The sequence below is a fragment of the Notamacropus eugenii genome, chromosome 2 (assembly GCF_028372415.1).
Source record: "Notamacropus eugenii isolate mMacEug1 chromosome 2, mMacEug1.pri_v2, whole genome shotgun sequence".
In the NCBI taxonomy this organism is placed as follows: Eukaryota; Metazoa; Chordata; class Mammalia; order Diprotodontia; family Macropodidae; genus Notamacropus; species Notamacropus eugenii.
This window is the reverse complement of record NC_092873.1, coordinates 17,133,546-17,152,503: the sequence shown is the minus strand read 5'-3', so window position 1 is coordinate 17,152,503 and position 18,958 is coordinate 17,133,546. Positions and strand designations below refer to the sequence as shown.

Below are 18,958 nucleotides of genomic sequence, written 5' to 3'. Positions count from 1 at the left end.
TTATTTGGAACGGAGGCGGGCGGTGGCGAAAGTCGCTCAAGGTCGCAGGGCGGCAGGGCAACGCACCGGAGGGGGCGGAGCCCACAGAGGGTGCACAGGAGCCCAAGGTCACTGCGGTGACCGTTGAAGGTCGTGGGGCGGGGCGTCGTAGTCACGTGGCACTCGGAACGACTCCCCCCCTCCGCTATTCCCTCCTCGCACATGTCCCACGCAGGCGCAGTCACCCAGGCGAGCAGAGCAGAGGGCAGAGTGCCTTTATTTATCTGGGGGGGCGGGGTCATTGGGGGCGGGGCCAGCGCCCAGAGGGGGCGGGGTTGGTTCCCGTGGAGGACCGGAGGTGCTCAAGTGAACTGCCGACCCTGCAGGTTCTTGCGCAGCTGGTCCACGTGCCTTTGGAGCTGTTGGGTCAGCTTGTGGTCCTTTCCTATCCCTTTGTTGTAACCTGGGCAGGGGATGAGAAGGCGGGAGCAAGGGCTCGCAGGTGGGCACAGGACCGCTCCGCCCGCAGCGCCTTGCTCCCAGAGGTCTCCCGGTGGTCTGGATCTCAGTTTCCCCCATCCACTCTTTAGATTGGTCTGGACCTGGGCTTTGAGCTGCTCCTGCACTGAACGGGGGCTACCCGGGCATTTCTGGTCCCACAGCTCCTACGCATGTCTGGAGCAGGACTTGAACCCAGATCTGACTCCTGAGCCAGCTGGCCCTCTCTGTTATGCCATGGCCACCTTGACTTTGGAGAATGATAGCAATCATCCCTACCCCGCCGGCTTCTCGAGGATGTAATGGAGACGTAGTAATGGACACTGGAGAGGGATGAGGCCCCGCCTATGTGTCCTCCCTGCCCCTCCTCTGAACCCCACCCCCAGGGACCACCTTCCCCGCTTACCGGGCTCATCCACCCCCGCCCTCATCCCGAAGTGGGGGTATCCCTGAGGGCACTCACTACGGAGGCTCTTGGTAAGGATTTCCAGCGCCTCCTGCTCCATGAGATTGGCCAGAGGCAGGGGCAGCTGGGAATGAAAGGAAGAAACAGCTGCTAGGGCGCAGGTTTTAGGGGAAAACTTCCCAGACTCTGCTAGAGAGGGGAGAATGGCCAACCGGATCCACTCCCAGAGTCCCAGCCCCCCTCCCCCATCTCGCAGCCCAGAACGCACTCGGTTCTGTAGCTCAGCCCAGTAAGCACGGTGGGTAGCATCACGCAATCCATTGTACACTTCATCAGATGACTCTGGCGGGGAGGGGAAGGGAGGAGATGAGAGAGTAATTATAGTCATCACATAGACCCTTCTCGAGTCCCTGGCCCCCGCGTCCAGCCCTTTGAGGGGCTGCTGAGGGAATCAAGTCTTTTCCCCTAGCCCAGGAGTGCCAGGCCTCCTTCCCCTCCAGGGACTTGGAGAAATGCTGAGGGGAAGGTTGCCTCGCCAAGATCTTCAGAGTGCCTTCCAGGATCTCCCGCCCGGGGCCTGGGAGAGACACCCAGCAAAACACGTCCTTCCCTAGCCCTTACAGACCAGGGTTTTTGTTCCTATCCACAGACTCTCGGTTTCTCCTAGGCATCGGGGACGGTTGGGTGGAGCTGGTGAAGTCCTGGAGCGGGGCGCTAACTGAGGCGCGGCTAAAGTAGACTTCGTCCTCTTCCATTGCGATGCTTTGCGTCCCCCAGTTATCCAGCGCAGTCTTGGAGTCGATGCTGCTCTCCCCTTCCCTACTCCGCTGGGTCGCACCTGCCTTAATCCAAAGCTTCCGGACTTCCTTTACAATTCTGGGGCTTTTCTCCAAGGACCTTTGGGAATCTTCAGATTCCTGCCAAGGGAAGGCGAGAGGGAGTGTCGGGTCTAGGGAGGACTATGGGGAAGGAGGTGGAGACACAAACTATCCGGGGAGGTCATCCCACCCCACCCCTCCCCTCTTTGTAAAGGGTCCTGAATACAGTTCTGTCACCTTCCCTGATGAGATGGGCCATGGTCGGTGAGTGAGTTTGAGAGGGTCAGAGGATTTAGGGGCTGTTAACGCTCAGATTTTGCAGAGGACCCGGAGGAATGATGATGCTAGGTGAAGGGTCTCAAGGGACAGAAAGAAGGCAGAAAGGTTGCCGAGGAGATGGCGGCAGAGCCCCGAGCGGGCTAAACGTTGGCTGCGGAAATTGGGGGATTGGGGTGGGGGGTGGAGTCCAGGGTGCTCCTGACAGCTAGTGGTCCCAAACGAAGCCTTACTGCGATCGAGTTCCCGAGAGAGCAAAAGCCCAGGAGCGAGTCCTGGAGGTCCAGGTCATCCACCTGAACAGGAGTTTGCCTCTTGCTTTGATCCTGAGATTCGACTTTTGCTGGGAGATTGGAGTCTTGGTTCTCCATCCCTGAGCCCCAACAGATGCAGCCAGTGGTACAACTGATCTCTGAGGGGCGTGCTCTCCGGAGGGGGAGGGGGGCGGGGAGACGTTGGGATTGAATCACGAGATGGGAGTTCCAATCCTACCACTCTAAGGCGGGTCCAGGCCAGAGCTGCAAAGGCTCCCAAGATCCTAAACTCCGGACCAGCAGGGACCTGGGAGGCAATGTAGCCTATCCTCCTTGTTGTTGGTTAGCCCCGTCAGATCCTGGGACCCCACTGGGGGTTTTCTTGGCAAAATTCTGGAGTGGTTTGCCATTTCCTTTTACAGATGAGGAAACTGGGTTAAGTGACTTGGCCAGGTTCACACAGCTAGAACTTGAACTCAGGAAGATGAGTCTTTCTGATTCCAAATCCAGTGCTCTATCCACGGTGCCACTAGCTCCCCTTCCCCCGTCCTGCCCCCCATCATACAAAACTGAAAGGTGGAGATCAAAAACCAGACAGAGAAAACCAGTGACTTAAACCAAAGGAGATCTCCCGAGATCACATAGGTCAAGGATGATGTGAGATTTGAACCCAGGACCTCTGAGTGGTCCGTCCAATCCAAGTCACCTGTGAACTTTGGCCTCTGTGGACCCCCTTGGAAACCCATCCAAAGCCACAGCACAGCGCACACAGCCCTCCCTACCCCCTCGCCCGGCCTGTTCTCGGACCCCTAGAGGTAGGAGAGACAGAAGACAAAAGCAAGCAGCCAGCAGTCTTCTCTTTTATTGAGCCAGGATAGGAAGCACAGGCGTGGGGACCTAGGGAGAGGAGACAGGCAGAGGAGCTTTTAGAGGAGGGGGAGCCAGAAGCGGGAGCCCCGGATCCTAGGATGCCCCCATGGGGAATGGGAGCTCTTTGGTTGAACGAAAACCGGGAGGGTGGAGAGGGAGCAGGGGCAAATAAGGAAAGCCTAAAGCAAGGGTCTATGGGCGGGAGAGGGCAGTGCCGGCCAGTCCTCCCCATGCCCAGCCTCAGACTACACGAGCTCCTTCTTGTTGGGGGGGCGGCCGGAATTCCGGGGCCGGGCGGGTTTCCTGGGCTGTTTGAGGCCCGTTCGACGGCCACGGGGGAGCACATCACCACGATCGCTCTGCGTGTCAGACGACTCGTCTATGAAAGCGAAGTTCTCTCCAGGGTAATCCAAGGGCGCGGAAACAGAGGTTGTGAGCGGCGAAGAAGGTGCCTCCACCTTCTCCTGGCTCTGTGGCGCAGGTGCAAGCTTGGCAGGGGGCGCCTGGGGTGGTCCCGGGCTCGGCTTCTCGGGCAGTGGCGGCCGGTGCGTCATGCGCGCTGTCACGCCACCAGTCCAGCTGGCTGCCTGAGCTGTAAAGCCACCCATCTGAGGGGCGAAAGGAGGGAATGGGGTGTATCTGGAGGGTCTCCCATCTCCTTGGGGAGCGAGATTAAACAATCAGTATGTGGCGAATTTCCAAGCCTCCTTATCCGAATCGCTTAACCGAGGTGCTCCAGGCATTTGCAGAGAAGGGACCCAGCTAATATCAGACGCAAGATTAGAACCCAGACCTCCAGAGTCTTAATGCATCGCTGCTTGAGACCACGGTTAAGGATCCAAAAGCCACTCTCTTCTCTGCTCTCAGTTTCTAAGTTGTCTTATATTGGGGAGATAGGTGATAAACCGGACTGGTGTGCTCCCCCACCCCAACTCCCAGCCATTGCTGTTATGAGGAAGAAATGCTTTGAAAACAAAGCCGTAGTAGAGAAAATGGGGGGAGGGGCAGAGCAGCTATTAGAATGAGTGGGTGATGCGTTCTGACACAGTTCCCAGAGAGTCCTGGTAGCACCTCCTAAGAACCCTTGCTGCCTCGGAGCCCCTAGGAGAGTGCTCTGCAGCTTGGCCTGGGGGTGGGGGGGTGGGGAGGCCGAAGGTACAAAAAGCCTTACGGTCAGCCCCGTTGAGGAGAAGAGCCTCCCTACCTCAGCCCTGGTGCGGCGGGATACAACCCGGAGCCAGTTTCCGATCATGGTGAGAATGGAGGCAAAGTAGGCGAGGCCCATCAGAATCCAGAACCAGACAATGGGCTGGTAGGCCAGGAACTCCTGATCAGGGTTCGAGCCTGGGGACAGCGGGTAGAGTTGGGGTCCGGCTGGGCCAGAGCCTCTGCAGACCCGCTGCTTTCTTCCCCTGCCCCTTGCCCCCAGGGCGCGAACCTGGTTGAGTTTCTGCTCCCCTGCCCGCCACTGGCCCTGCCACCATCTGTCCACGGCTCCGGATACGAACAGCCGGGTCCCTCCCTCCCTGGCTTTGGCCTCTCACCCACCGGGCACGTAGTCCCCGAAGCCCACGGTGGTGAGCGTCACGATGATGAAGTAGAGTGCCTCCAGTGTAGTCCAGTCCTCAGTGTAGCAGAACACGAACATGGGTAACAAAACGAAAAGCAGGCACCCAACCAGCAGGAAGAGGAGCGCGGAGAGGGAGCGAACAGCAGCAGGCTGGACCTTCCACTTCTGGGGGGGAGTGGGGGGGGAGGAAGGAGGCACACAGAAAGATCCTGGCCTGAGTCAGTCAGGGTTCATCAGATCAGACAGCCAGGGGAAATGGGAAATCAGACGCCCAGAGAGGGAAAGGCTGGCCACCACCCAGACTAAGATAATCTTCAAGTCTACATTTTGTTATGAATTCTAACTCTCATTTCTCCAGGGTTTTCAGGTCCCTGAAGTACTCTTCTCACAACCTCCCTACAAAGTTGGCTACCCCCATTTTACAGATAAGGAACCTGAGGACTGGTCAGTGGGGGTGGCAGATCCACATTAGGTGCCTCTGACTGCAGGTCCAGCTCCAAACATCCTCTGGGACAGGGATCCGGAGAAGGCCATGTGTGGACTGACCAGGGCCTCAAACACATAGCTGCTCACCAAGAAGATGGTTTCCACGTGGCCAATGCCCCTGCGCAGGGTAGAGCCCAGCTTGTCACCGACCCCTGCCAACAGAATTCCAAACAGCGGGATTCCCACCAGGGCATAGAAGATGCAGAAAAGGCGAGCCTCGTCTGTGAGCAGGACCATGTTTCCATAGCCTGGACAAGAGTGAGGATCAGCCCAGTGGCCAGGACCTGTCCCACCAAGTAACCTCCTCAGTGCCACCAACTAAGGGCTGAGAGGAGGAGATAACCTCTACCCATGGGAAAGCCTATAGGAAGCTACCCTGGGAGTAAGGACTCAGGTCAGGAAGGTGAGGAGCAATCCCCCAGGGGCAATCTGCACCAGGAATTGGAGGTACTCAGGAGACTTCCTCTAATTTTGTCCCCAGCTTAGCTGACCCCAGCAAAGGTAGAGTTGGAGATGATCAGCCCAGGGAAAGAAGACAGGTACATAGGGAGAGTCAGGGGGGCTGCTTGACCCTTGGCAAGAAGAAAGAGCCCTTGAAAAACCTGGACCCCTTCCCTCTTCCCTTCCTCTCCTCCCCCACTCTTCCCAATGGCCTGGCCCTGACTCTGTTGGTGATCTATCACCCCGTGACCCTCCCCACACCACCCTTGCCCTGCAAACCGATAGTGGTGACAATGGTGCCAGCAAAGAAGAAGGCACTGCCCAGGTTCCAGGCTGAGCGGGAGATGTTGGTGAAGTAGTCCCCAGGGTCTGCACCCATGGACAGGTCATTGGCCACCTTCTACAGGATGGAAAGGAAGGGGTTAAAAGCTCCCCAACATGTCCCACCCACTGCCCCATCCACTAGAGTCCAACTGCCCTACTTTCTGGGCTTCTCCAAAGCAGACCCTGCTTCTCCTAACCTTGGAAGTTGGGAGAGAGCTTACAGCTGCCCCAGTCTTGCAGCATCTCCTTACCGAGGTCCAGACAAGGGTAGAGATTTGGGGGGCTTCTATCATCCAGTCATTTCTGCTAACCCAATCTTCTGTAAGACCAGCTGAGGCCTCTCCTTCCCTTGTAGCTCCTCCCAGGTTGATAAACTTAGCTTGGACTGCTTTCCATCCCTCTTAGATCCACCAGTTTGAAGTGGACCACTCTAGCCCTGGCATCCCCCTTCCTATCTGTCAACAGTCTGCTCTGCTCAGCAGCCACTTTACTCAGAGACTTCTGACCCCAGAAATCCAGACTGAATTCCACCCCCATCTCCAGGCTCTGCTCCTCAGTATTTTTTCAAGATATACATTTCCATTGCCATGAGGAAAATAGGTCACTTCTCTCTGTGGTCTATGTAGAGAACCCAGGTCCTGGCCTCTTGAGGAACAGCATCCGCAGTCCAGAGAAATTCTCCTAATACCAGATCCCTATCCCTAACCCAACAAGGCCTTCCCAGCACACACATACCTTTTTCCACCAAAGCTGCTCCACCCTCCAGCATGTACCGGGTCTTCTCAGACCCTGTAGGTGCATCTTGATTCTAGCATTCCTCGGGCCCAGAGGAGTGGGGGAGGGGAGAAGGAGTTGGGCATAGATTTTTTAAAAATCATTTATTACAGTTTAATCTTAGTTTTTAAATGATTGAGTCTGAAATCAAATCCAAGAGAAGAAACCTCCTTGGTATCACCCCCAATTGCCAGCCCTCTCCTCCAAGTAGAGACCTGTTGAGGTCTCCCTGGGGTCGCAGATTAACACCTAATGTATTGGTAAATTGTGACAAAGCCATGGGGGGAAGAAGAAAGAGAGGGAGACTCTCCTCTAGGGTCTAGCTGTACCTGCCTGACTGATGCAGTTTGTTTTCAAACCCTCCTCCAACCTGGACCCCCGCCCTCCTTTTCTTTCTCAGTACATTTCCATCTATTGATTGTTTGGGTATGTTAGAAGGCAAATAGGAGAACATTCTTTATCCAGCTCCCACCTCTGAGTTAGGGAACTGCCTCCCCCAAACCTAGTTCCCAGAAAGAGGTCTTATGGTTGACCATCACTCCAAAGTTCCACTGAGAATGTACAGGCCTCATTCAAAACTCCTGGGGCCCTCCTGAGCCCCTCATCTCCTCCCCTGAGCACCACAGTATGGCATGAGCCGGGTGGTGGTCTCCCCACCTCATGCCCCCCACCCACCTCACCTCTATAAGAGCCTGCAGCATCGTCAGGTTAACACAAGGGTGTGCCTGAAGAAACTTTTCACGGGTCTCTTCCAAACCCATTTGAGCCTGCTGTTCCTTTGGCAGTTCCAATGCTCTGAACACCAGGGCTCCTGACACCAGGTAGAGGAGCACCAGAATCAGCAGTGCCAGGAGGGTGGTGGGTCTCATGGCACAGCCTGAAGAGGTGCAGATGCCCTGCTGGGAGCTCCTGGTTTGCCCCAAGTCTTCTGGTCACAGTGGTGACAAGCATGGACACTGGGAACAGGGAAGAGCAGAATCTGCCTGCTGCCAACTCTGCCCCCTCCAACAAAGCCCCCACATCTTCCTCTTGGAGCCCCCTTTCCAATTTGCCTTGTGTCTCTGCTGCCTTTCATCCCCATGCTGACCCTCCACAGATGTCCCAGTGTCTGGGGTCCTCCCTTCACCCACTCCTGGCACTAGTCTCAGCCCCCTGAGCTGTACAGACTCACTGCTAAGCTGTGCCCAATGCTTCTGCCTCTGTTGTCCCTTCTCCCCTCCATCCTTCCCTCTTCCCTTACCTCCTCTGCCCCTTTCATCAGCCCTGGACTCAGGGCTCCTTTATGGGGAGGAGGGGCTAGAAGGAGCCAGACAAGCCGGAGGGAGATGGGCAGAGAGGAGGATAAGAGTGACAAGGGGTAAGAGGTGGAGGGAGGAGGAGATGGAGAGGAAAGGAAAGGAAAAGGCAGGGGGCTGAATGAAGAGACAGCGAGAGGGGAGACGGAGGGAGGCTGAGCCCAAGGGCAGTAAGCAGAGCGGAAAAGGAGGAATGCAGCAGAAGAGAGTGATGGAGAGCTGCGGAACAGCAGGCTCGGAGGGAGGAGTCCACAGCGGAGAGGCGAGCTCTCCGAGCCCCCGGCCCCCAAGCTTCCCTCCCTTCCTTCGGCGGCCGCCACACCTGTCCCGGCCCCGCCCTGCTCCGGGTCTGTCTGCTGCATCCTCCCGCAGACGGAGCAGGGAGAGGGGGAGGGCTACGGGAGCCTGACCGAGTCGGGAACTTGGGCAGAGAGCCCACCACCCTAACGGCGGGTGCAGAACTCCTCCTCCCCAGGGGGCCCCCGCACCCCGCTGTCTAGGTCCCAGGGTTTCCAGGAACAGCCGCAGGGCGGGGTCCAGCAATGCGGGAGGCTCTCCGCCACGGAGGGAGAGAAGCGGAAGAGGGGCTCCAGCACAGAACCTTCGACCCCGTGTGGGAGGAGGGTGGCCAAGAGGTTCTGCTGGTCCCAGTTACAGGAAGGCTCCCGGGAGAGGACGTGACAGGGACCCCCAGACGAGCTTGTCGGGAACCGCAGCGACCGCAGACAGCGCCCCCGCCAGAGCCCCGAGAGCACGAACAGATGGAGGTGGGGACAGACCGTTAAACGGAACACCCCGGCGCATACGCGTCCACGCCGTCCCACACTCCACCTTCTCGTGGGCTCATCCACAGTCACCAATTGCCCCCTCGTTTACTCACGCCACGCACCCATCTTCACGCAGGTAGACGCTCACCATTCTCACGCACCACACACAGACACACAAAATATGGTCAGCATCCGTCCCTCCAGCCCCAGCCCACGGCCAACACTCACGTTCACACAGAGACCCACGCGGTCGCCTGTGACCCTCGGCACCATCCCCTGAAGCTGGAGGCCAACCTGTGGGCCCTGGCCCCCTTTCCTGCCCCGATTGCCGTCTCCTTGCCTTGCGGATGCCTCCCGAAGTCCCAACTGTGTGCAGCAGCGGCGGGGGCGTGGGGAAACCGGGGCTGGGATTGGGACACCCCAAGAGAAGCCACCCTCCTCCAACGTGGGCACACATGCCAGCTAACCGTGACTAGCCTCGTCTGAGCTGGTCAGAGGCAGACCCCGGCTTCCCACCTTTCCTGTCCCCCTCCCCCCCAACACCTGCAGGGGCTGCTCCATCGTTGCCGTTCCTACCCCCTACCCCCGCCAGCATTTAGGCCTTACCTCGATCTGGCCCCAGGCCAGCCGTTCTACATCTGTGCCCAGCTAGCTCAACAGTGGACAAACCAGGACAGGCACAACTCCTGGAGGAGAGGGGTCAGTAAAGTGCCCAAAGGAAATAAACCAGTATGCTCATCTGGCACTAGCCAGCCAATCCTCAGGATTCCTACTCATCTCCCTGGGCCCTTGGGGACAGACAAACCCCTCTGTTTAGCATTTCCAGCAGGGCCCTGGCCTAAGTACAGGGTGGGGCTGCAGGAACCAAGCAATGAACACTGGGGGGCTTGGCTGGCCTGCTCTGGGAACTGCCATCATTTCCCAGAAGAGAACACCTGAGGAGCAGGGAAAAGGGGCCAGTGCAGTGGCAAGGCCAGGCAGGACTCCCCATGCTCACAGTGGATGACCTCACTTGCTCCACAGGGTGTGCAAGGGGCTAATATGTTAGAACTGGCCACAGTGTCAGCTCCACTTTATAGATGACATTTGACCTGAGTCTTCAGGCTCCAAATCCAGCCCTTTTCCTATTGGCACCAATATGCTCTCCAACACTTCCATGAGTTGCTTGAGCTAAGGCAACTAAGGCCTCTTCCCTTTGCTCCCTTCTAGAAGCCCCAAGAGCTCCTTTGTTCCTTCAATTCCCTTAATTTGGAGAGGCCAATGGTTCTTTGGCTGCCTGACCCTTGATCTACTGATCCATTGGGGCCCTTCCACCCTGAGGAACCCTCTAGGCTCTTGACAGGTCCTAACTTCAGGGTCCTCAGTGGGGACAATCAACCCCCACCCACCACTATGAAGTCCTGCAGATTGATGAGGACCTGGAACACCTTTGAACCAGAGTATGTGATCCTTCCTCAGAAAAGGCCCACTTTAGTGAAGAGGCCTGCCCACTTCCTGCCTTTGACCGTCCTTACTCCTGGTCCCTCCAAATTCTCAGAAGTCAAGACAGAGAAGGATCCACTGACCCTCCTCCACAACAGGCCCTTGTTCCAAAGATAAGAGGGAATAGTTGGAGGCTGGGTTGGGGGACACCCCGGCTTTGAGGTCAGGGTGGATGCCAGGTTCCAAGCTCAGCTTTGCTAGCTCCTGCCTTTGTGCCTTTAACCCCCCTCCCCCTTTTCTGGGCTGGATCAGAGTCAGGGCCTGGAAGTCAAGTCCAAGGTGAGAGGGCACAAGCACCAGACCATGGCTCCAGGAGGGGCATGGGCACTATTTATTGAGCAGCAGGCACAAGAGAGGAAGCAGGCTCCATGTGGTGGATGGTACCCCGCCCCCCCAGCAGGAGGCAGCAGCTCACTACCAAGAGCTAGCTGCTGAGGGGCTGGACCCAGCCCTAGAAGCTGCAAACTGGGCAGAGACAGGGCAGTGGGGGGAAGGGGGCCATCAGAAGGAGGAGAAGCCCCAGGAAGAAGGGAGCTCATGTCTGTGGGGTGGAGTAGAGGCTGTGGTGATGGTGACCAGCAGGCCCAGCCACCTGGGAGAAGAGGAGTGGTGTGCTTCGGCTCTGGCTGCCCCCACACCAGCCGGGCTCCCGCCCAATAGCACCGTACCAGCTGCCAGCCCCCAGGCTCCCCGACAGGCTGCAGGGAGAGACGGGGGGACTGAACACACAGGCCTCAACAAGCACTGGGCTAGAAAGCAAAGCAAGACGGGACTTGAAGTTCCTCAGGCAGCCGGCCAGAGGTGCCCCAAGGTGAAAGAGCAAGGGGCAGTGGGCAGGATTGCAATGACTGCCAAAGGAGGGAGATCGGAGGTGGCAGTGCCCCCAAAGGATGGGGTGTGACAAGCCCTGAGGTCCCCACAGACAAGGATATCCTACCCTATCTCCCCCCAGACAAGGTCCCAGCAGCCACTGCAATCTCCACAGCACCTTGTACCTGGTGCTCTCTCCCTGGTTGTGCTCCCAGGGGCCTCCCTCATCTTCACAATGTCCAGCCCGGTCAAAGAAGTAGGATCGAGAACTGAAGACCTGCCCACCAATGGTCCGGCTGGTGCTCTTCAGGACGAGGCCAAAGGAGATTAGTGCTTCCATGCAAGCTCTCCCCACCCCCATTGGGTCCCTTGGGCCCTCACCAGGGAGGAGCTTACCAGGTCCTGCAGGGGCCGGTGCACCCGAAAGAAGCCAACAAGCAGGGTGGTGGGCAGCAGCTCCCACACAAAGAGGATGAGGCCGAAGACCAGGTAACCCTTGTCCCCTAGGTCATTTACCAGGTCAGCCTGCCAAGGGAGGGGGAGGGGAAAGGGCCTGTAGTGAACCAAGAACCTAGAAGGCAGACGATGCCAGGGAGAGGAAAGAGGAGCCCAGGGATGCCTGTCAAGGGTGAGGCTCAGAGAACAAGGACCCACCTGGTCAGAGACATTGTACCAGTCATAATCAAAGGAGTCCAGCCGGCTATGGGGGGCCAGCGCCAGGGCTGCTAGATTGTAGCAGGCCCGACTGGCATAGAGCAAAACCATGGCCCCACCCATGGCTGCAGCCTGGCACACACTGGTCCCCTGAATACATAGAGAAAAGTGATTACTTAAGTCTGGCTTCCCAGGTCTGGCCCAGCCCCCTGTCAGCTCAGATGGGCTTCTGCCCATGAGCCAAGCCCCTACCTTGGCTTCCAGGTAGATGCTGGTAGAGGGGGCACGCCGGGCCACCAGGCAGAGGCAGGCAGCCAAAGAGAGGGCACAGATCACAAAGAGCGAATCGCTCACCAGCACTCGCACCAGTAGCAGGGCCCAGGGCTGCGTCCGGTGCCGACGGGACAGCATGGCACACAACACGTTCACCAGCAGGAAGAGCAGCGAGGCCCCAATGAACGCCCCCCGAACAGCCAGCCTAGGGCCCACAGGCACTGGTCAGTCCCCTCCCCAGCTCCCCATGTCATGTCACCTGTGTGAGTATCCCTACCCTTCAGAATGGAGCAGCTTCATGAGCTGCAGTGGCCAAGCCTCTGGGGACAGGCCTCAGCCCCATGGGAGGCAGCAAGGACCAAGGAAAACACCAGGTGGGCACTACCTCTGCAAGTGATGAAGCTGCCCTGATGGAGCCCCTGTGTCTGAGCCATCATGCTGACCCACCCACTCTTGCACCTCCCACAGGGATACTTACAGGCCCCGGCTCATCTCTGGGCGCTGCTTTGTCTTTGCCTTGAACACCACCTAGGCCAGAGACGGGAAGTGTAAATGACAGTTGTGGCCACAGGACCCTGGAGCCACAGCCACAGTGGGGGCCACAGCGCTCACAGGACAGGTCACCTGCCTTCCCCCTTCTCCTGCCCCTGATCCCTGGGTGCTGTTACCTGGGCAAAGTAGAGGTTCATCAGCGTGAGGGTGAAGAACTGGAGACAGACAGGGCAGCAGTAGAGCAACCAGAAGGGGAGGGGGCCCAGGCGGTTGGCTCGGGCTGTGTCTCTGAAGTAGAAGGAGAAGAGGGTGGTGCGCAGGGCAGCCCAGAGCAGGCACAGGGCCAGAAACACTGTCTGGTAGCTGAGTCGTTTGTGTCCATAGAACAGTACCAGCCAGAGCTGCGCATAGACCGAGAGGAAGAGCAGGCCATACAGCGTAGTGTAGGCAGCAGTCAGCCCCAGAGTCACTGCCGGTGGCAGCGCAGGCACCAGCCCTGCAGCAGGCACCAACCCGGACAGGTTGCCCTCCATGCCAGACATTGGAGGCCTGGGAAGACTGATGGAGCTTAAAAAAGTTGGGTCTGGGGGAAGGGGACAGGGCTCAGGCTGCTCCTGCTCCCCCAAATCAGCTTCTCCTTCCTTCCAGATGAAGGGTGAAGCTCGGGATGGGGCCTGGGAGGAAAGTGAAGGCAGGGGGGCACGGGAGGGAGAGGGAAGTCCCGGCTGGTCAGCGCTGGCTTTCCCACTGCCCGCTGAGACTGAGGTTCTGGTCTGAGTGGTGGGAGGGTCTTCCTCCCTCTTGCCTTCCCTCCTCACCTCCCTTCTCTAGTCTCGGGGATCTCTCTTTCTCTCCTGGCTCTGGGGTCTCACCCCCCCAGTAGGGTGAGCCCCTCTACAATTATAGGGCCTCTCTGCCCTTGGGAGCAGGGTGGGGGGAGATAAGGGGGCGGGTCTGTCACTGACTCCCAGAGGTCTCCTCCAGGGTATACGGGGGTCTGGAGGTCACCCCAAGCTAAGACAAGGTCTACAGTGTTCTGAGGCGTATCTCTGCCAAAGACTCGGCCGGGGGTCGGAGGGCAGCCCCCTCCCCGTGAATGTGGAGGATCGGGGTGGGGGGCTCTCGCCAGCGGCCCTGGGGATGGAGTCTGAGGGCCTCTCCAGCTCGTGCCCCCGGGCTCTCCTCGTTCCGCTCGCGCTGGGGTCTCTCTGGGTGGGTCCAGGGGCTCTGTCCCGAGCTCCAAGCCTCCCCGCAGCCCCAGGCCCTCCCTCCGGGGCCCTATCACGTCACGGCGCGGCCCCGTCCCGCAGGGCCCAGGCCCCTGGGCCTCCCCGGGCTCCAGGCCGGGCCGGAGCCCGCCGCGATCCTCTGTGCTCCAGGGGAGCCGGCGCCGCTCGCCGGGACCGGGCTTCGGCTCCCCGGCTACCCGGCCCCCAGGCTCCCGGCTCCCCGGCTCCGCCTCCGCAGCCACCTCTGCCTCCGCCTCTGGAAGCCGGTGCGCATGCGCTGCGCCCAGCGCTACGCAAAGTGCTCAACGCCCCGCCCCGGCCCCGGGTTGAGAAGAGGGCCCTGGGAACTCGCGCGCCGCCGCTGGCGTAGCCACGTCCGGGAATGGCTTCGCGCAGCGTTGCTGACTGGAGGGCGCCCAGGGCAGGAGCGACCGTCGCCATGGAGACAAGGTGGCGGCCTCACCGCTAGCCTCGGAAGCCCGCTCCTTTTCAACCAACCCCCGCCTGCAACCTTGTCCCTGCCCCCAAACCCGGTCCAGGCCGAATCCCTCGGTGATTCCCGAGGGGCCTGGACCAGTTTCCTTTACTTCAGACCTAGAGTAACCGACTTCCGCCCCTACCCAAGATGGCCGCCAGGCCCCAGGCCTCTCCAGGAGTTAACTCTTTCCGAAGGAGTGGGAGAGGTCCCTGCGGCCCTGGGCTGCTGCAAGTGCTGATGCTTCCAAGGCAGGAGCCTCTCATTATAGTCACAGCTCACGGCCTTGGGGTGCTTTTCATTATATTAATAATCTTAATAGTAACCATGCTGTTAATTAAGAGAGCTGTCAATCACAACCGTGACATCACTCTGGGCTCCCTCCCCTATAGCTTCCCGAACTGAATTGTTGCATCTCAGAGGAGCAGTTACTACTAAACCAGGGCTCTGGGGGTGATGCTGGGGGCGGCTGTTGTGTGAAAACACTCATTCCCGAGCCCCCACACCCAGCCTGCAAGTGAAGGTCTGCAAAGGGCTTTACAAGTATCTCCTTTTAACCTCTTCAGCAAAGATACTTAAATGAAACATTGTAGCAAGGACAGTAGTTACAAAACATTCCCACAAAAACGTGGCCCTCAAGGGAAGGTTGGAGTACAAACCTGAAGTGCTATGGCAGCGATGCCCAAGGACCCGAGCTGGCCACGGCCACTCACAGTGCTGAAATGGAAGGGTCTCAACTTTCTATCTTTCTCCAGAGTTGTCAGGAAGTTCAGTGGCGTAGGGTATAGACAAGTTACTCCACTGCTCAGCTGGGCCTGTTCCCCACATGCCACAGTGCTTTGACTAGCCCAGATTTCCCCTTTAATGGTCTTTCATCACCTGCAGGAGGCATCTGATTAAAATAGGTACAGTACTGGACCTGAAGACCTGATTTCAAATCCAGCCTCAGAAATTTACTAGCTATGTGACCCTGGGTTCTATAAAACGGGGATGATAATAGCACCAACCTCCCAAAGTGACTGGGAAAAATCAAATGAGTTCACATATGTAAAGCCCTTAGTACAGTGCTTGGCACAAGTAGATGCATAATATGTGCTTATTCTGGGGAAACTAGGTGGCACAATGGATAGAGTGCCCAACCTGGAGTCAGGAAGACCTGAGTTCAAATTTGAGCTCTGATACTTATCAACTGTGTGACCCCAGGCAAGTGAGTTAATCCCGATTGCATTTCCCCATTAATGAATAAATATTTATTCCCTTTCCCTTCACTGGCACTGTACTTTTTGAACTTGGAGTCCTGCTAAGTTCTTTCAGCGAGTGCAAGGACCCTTAGTTTAGGACTGGCAGAAATCTCTCTTCTCTGACCCCTTAGGAGCCTTCATTCTGAGGTCTGTCAAGGCCAGGCAGGCCTCTCAATAAGGCATTCCACCTTGCCACTGGAGCTCTCAATCCCCAGGACTGTTCCACTCAATGAGTTCTGGACCTGGTTGACTGTCTTTCTCCCCTTCCCATCCATCTCTTCTCATACTTGGAAACTTCATACATGATCCTACCTAACTACTTGGTTCTTCAACCCACTCAGTTTCTAGGATCTAAGCCTCCATGACACCCCAGCTGTACAAAGAAAAGACAGATGATCACACCCTTGGTCTTTCCACCTCCACCCCCACCCCCTGACTGTTCCTCTTCCAGGTTCCCCTCCCAAATTCTTTTATCCAATCATTCCATCCTTCCCTTCAGCCTGTTTTTTGTGCTCATCTATCACTCTTACACCGGCCACACTGTCCTCCCTTCTCCATCTCAACCCCTTGTTGAACCAACTCAAGGAACGCCATGTTCTTCTCTACCCTCTTTTCCCTATTTGTAGATCCCATCTGGCCAAGCCTCCACCCTGGATTGCTCCCACCTTCTACCTCTTTGCTCCAGTTCATTGCGGAGGGGGGCGGGGAGGAAGGAGTAATAGGAAATCACAGAACCAGGTTGATTGGGCCCATTACACACTGATGACATCTGAGCTTAACTGAGCCTACACCGCCACAAAGCAAACTTTTTATTTTTCTCCCCACACTCCACAGGAACTGTTCCTTCTCATCTCTCTCCTCTTCAGTCTCTGCCAGTCTGCCAGCTCCTTGCCAGCCACCTACAAACATAACTATGGTTCCTGTACACTCACCCAATCTGCCCATCCTCTCCACAACAGGATCTGTTCAGTCTTTGGACCATTTATTCACCTCCCCAGGACTCTAGAATCTAACTCCATTGGCCTTCTGACTCTTCCTCTAAAAAGATGATCATCTTCAGATTCCAGGCCTTTGCACTGGCTGTCCTTCATGCTTGGAACACACTCTCTCCATCTAACCTGGTTTCCCTGCACTTCTTCAGGACTCCTTTCAAATCCCACATTCCACAGGAGGCCTTTCCAGGTCATCTCTGCCCCATGGTGCCTTCCCTCTGGAATTAACTCCCATTTATTGAGTGTGTGTCTTTAGAGGGCAGGAACCTTGTCTTTGCTTATGTCTGTATCTCCAGCCTTTGGCACTAATATGTGCATGATATTTGTTGACTGACCTCAAATCCTACCTTCTGCAGGAGGTTTTTCCCAATCCCCAGCAGTTATTACTGTTGCATCCTTGGCCATTGCCAGTTCTCCTGATGAATATCTGGCCACTGCACCCAGATGGCTCTGGAGGAGGAAGGGAGGCTGGTGACCTTGCACAGCCCTCCCTCACTCAGACCAAAGTCAACTGCAAGTCATGTTATCTCCCTGATGCCATGGTCCTCTTCCTGAACAAAGGACAAACACAGCAATAACATATGTATGAGTGTGTATGTATATGCATATATATATATATTTGTGTGTGTATATATACCTATATTTATATTTACATGTCTCCCCCATAAGAATGTGAAACAGGAAGATTTTAATTCTTTTTATTATTTACCTTTCTTTGAATCCCCAGAATTTACCAATGTCTCATACTTAGTAAGCTCAGTAATTGTTGATTTGTTTGACAGACTGATTGACTTCAGGCGATCAGCAGCACTCTGCAGGGTCTGGGATTGTCTAGGGCTAGGTCGCTGGGAGAAGACAGGGCTTCAGTCTGTGCCCGAGAAGCCCTTTCTAAGGCTAAATGTCTTCTTCCATGCAAGTGAGTTGCTCAAGCATCTGACTCAAATAATTGGGGGATGCCTATTTTGCATCTGAAGACCTTCCTCTCCATCCCCTGGTCTTTAGCCCCTTGGGGCTCCCTAGGGGATACATCACCATGGGAATGTCGTTAGGTCCTTTCAGTCTAATTCACTCTCCATGTCCCCATTTTGGGTTTTCTTGGCAAAGACATTGGAGAGGTTTGTCATTTCCTTCTCCAGTTCATTTTACAGATGAGAAAACTGAGATGGAGAGGTAAAGTGACTTGCTCAGGGTCACATAGCTAAGGGTGTCTGAGGCCAAGTTTTAACTCAGGACCATCAGTATTCCTGACTCTAGGCATGGCATTGTAGCCACCGGATCACCTAAGTACCCTATTTCATTACGCATATAATTATTATGAGAGGGTAGGCACAGAGCCCTAGACCCAAAGTCAGGAAGATTCATTTTCCTGAGTTAAAACCTGACCTCAGACACTTTCTAGCTGTGTGACCCTGGTTGAGTCACTTAACCCCCTTGCCTCAGTTTCCTCATCTGTAAAACGAACTGAAGAAGGAAATGGCAAACCGCTCCAGTGTCTTTGTCAAGAAAACCTTAAATGGGGTCACAGAGAGTAAGACACGAAAACAACTAGACAACACAAACATAATTCTTATAATCATAGTCATGACATCAAAAACATAAAAGGCAGCACTGGGGAGTAGACAGAAGGCCAAGTCTAGCCTCTAATACAGACTGGTTGTATGACCCTGGGAAAATCACTGCTTGACTTCCAAGCGGTCCCCATAGGATGCTCGAAGAGTATTTTAATTTAGGAACATAGACTTAGGGCCAAAAGAGACCTCGGGGCTCTTTACAGATGAGGAAAGTGAGACCCAGAGAAGGAAACAACTTTCCCAAGGACACAAAAGATTCAAATACTGAATCTTGGACCCAATTTCATTCAGTACTTAACTGGACTCCAGTTTCCATCAGGCCACTGTACCTGGCCTACAATTTCCAGCCATTTTGCAGGTTTAGGTTGTTAGACAGTCTAGGAGGTCCCTTCTACCGAGAACCTCACAAGTTCCAGCAAAAATAATAGCTATTATTATTAAATACCTCTCTTAACAGTCAACAAACAATTATTAAGTACCTACTATGTGCTAGGCAGTGTGTTACCTGCTAGGGATACAAAAAGAGACAAAAGACAGGCCTTGCACTCAAGGACTTCACAATCTAATAGAGACAGACAAGTAAACCACTCGGAACAAACAAGCTACAAACCAGATGACTAGAAAGAGAAGGAGAGAGCGAAGAGGGACTGGGGATGGCTTCTTGTAGATTGGGAAGGGGGGACCTTAGTTGGCACTTAGGAAGCCTGGGAGGTCCTTGGGGTAAAGGTGACCAGGGAGAGAATATTCCAATTGGCAAAGGCTTTCCCTGAACCACCAGCAGACTGTGTATCCCCATTTTACAGAAGAGGAAACTGAAACTTTGAGACACACAATTAATGTGTCGAAGGCGGGCTTGAAATCCAAGTCGTCAAAGTCCAAAGACAATTCCCTGCCAACCACTCTTGTTTTTTAACTGAAGATGAGTCGGTGTTGGGCTCAGAATGGAAGTTTAACTGAGTCATTCTGGAACAAAGAAAGTGA

General features: G+C 55.8%; 3 protein-coding genes across 11 annotated transcripts; all 3 read right to left on the bottom strand.

The window, feature by feature from the left end:
- Positions 1-243: 243 nt before the first annotated feature.
- On the bottom strand, positions 244-2,435 carry CATSPERZ (catsper channel auxiliary subunit zeta). 2 transcript variants are annotated; one of them, XM_072638975.1, is made up of 5 exons: positions 2,211-2,435; positions 1,509-1,800; positions 1,152-1,225; positions 884-1,007; positions 244-442 (listed from the first exon to the last, which is right to left on the bottom strand). In XM_072638975.1, exons 1-5 carry the CDS (start codon positions 2,346-2,348, stop codon positions 342-344), a joined length of 729 nt encoding a protein of 242 aa, XP_072495076.1. In that variant the 5' UTR covers positions 2,349-2,435; the 3' UTR covers positions 244-341. The 2 variants fall into 2 exon arrangements, with proteins under 2 accessions (XP_072495076.1, XP_072495075.1); XM_072638974.1 differs by having other exon boundaries at positions 941-1,007; positions 2,211-2,429.
- Positions 2,436-3,069: 634 nt separating this feature from the next.
- On the bottom strand, positions 3,070-9,085 carry KCNK4 (potassium two pore domain channel subfamily K member 4). 4 transcript variants are annotated; one of them, XM_072638972.1, is made up of 7 exons: positions 8,987-9,085; positions 7,377-7,652; positions 5,878-5,998; positions 5,245-5,405; positions 4,650-4,836; positions 4,306-4,445; positions 3,070-3,709 (listed from the first exon to the last, which is right to left on the bottom strand). In XM_072638972.1, the coding sequence occupies exons 2-7, from the start codon at positions 7,563-7,565 to the stop codon at positions 3,347-3,349; spliced, it is 1,161 nt and encodes a 386-aa protein (XP_072495073.1). In that variant the 5' UTR covers positions 7,566-7,652; positions 8,987-9,085; the 3' UTR covers positions 3,070-3,346. The 4 variants fall into 4 exon arrangements, with proteins under 4 accessions (XP_072495073.1, XP_072495072.1, XP_072495074.1 ...); XM_072638971.1 differs by lacking the exon at positions 8,987-9,085 and adding an exon at positions 8,480-8,853; XM_072638973.1 differs by lacking the exon at positions 8,987-9,085 and adding an exon at positions 6,658-6,730 and having other exon boundaries at positions 7,377-7,455.
- A 1,394-nt stretch (positions 9,086-10,479) lies between these two features.
- GPR137 (G protein-coupled receptor 137) lies at positions 10,480-13,926 on the bottom strand. Of its 5 annotated transcripts, none has more exons than XM_072638967.1 (7): positions 12,646-13,294; positions 12,456-12,505; positions 11,957-12,182; positions 11,705-11,854; positions 11,447-11,575; positions 11,229-11,354; positions 10,480-10,938 (listed from the first exon to the last, which is right to left on the bottom strand). In XM_072638967.1, the coding sequence occupies exons 1-7, from the start codon at positions 13,009-13,011 to the stop codon at positions 10,495-10,497; spliced, it is 1,491 nt and encodes a 496-aa protein (XP_072495068.1). In that variant the 5' UTR covers positions 13,012-13,294; the 3' UTR covers positions 10,480-10,494. The 5 variants fall into 5 exon arrangements, with proteins under 5 accessions (XP_072495068.1, XP_072495065.1, XP_072495070.1 ...); XM_072638964.1 differs by having other exon boundaries at positions 10,549-10,989; positions 11,236-11,354; positions 12,646-13,926; XM_072638969.1 differs by having other exon boundaries at positions 10,549-10,989; positions 12,646-13,865.
- Between the last annotated feature and the right edge of the window lie 5,032 nt (positions 13,927-18,958).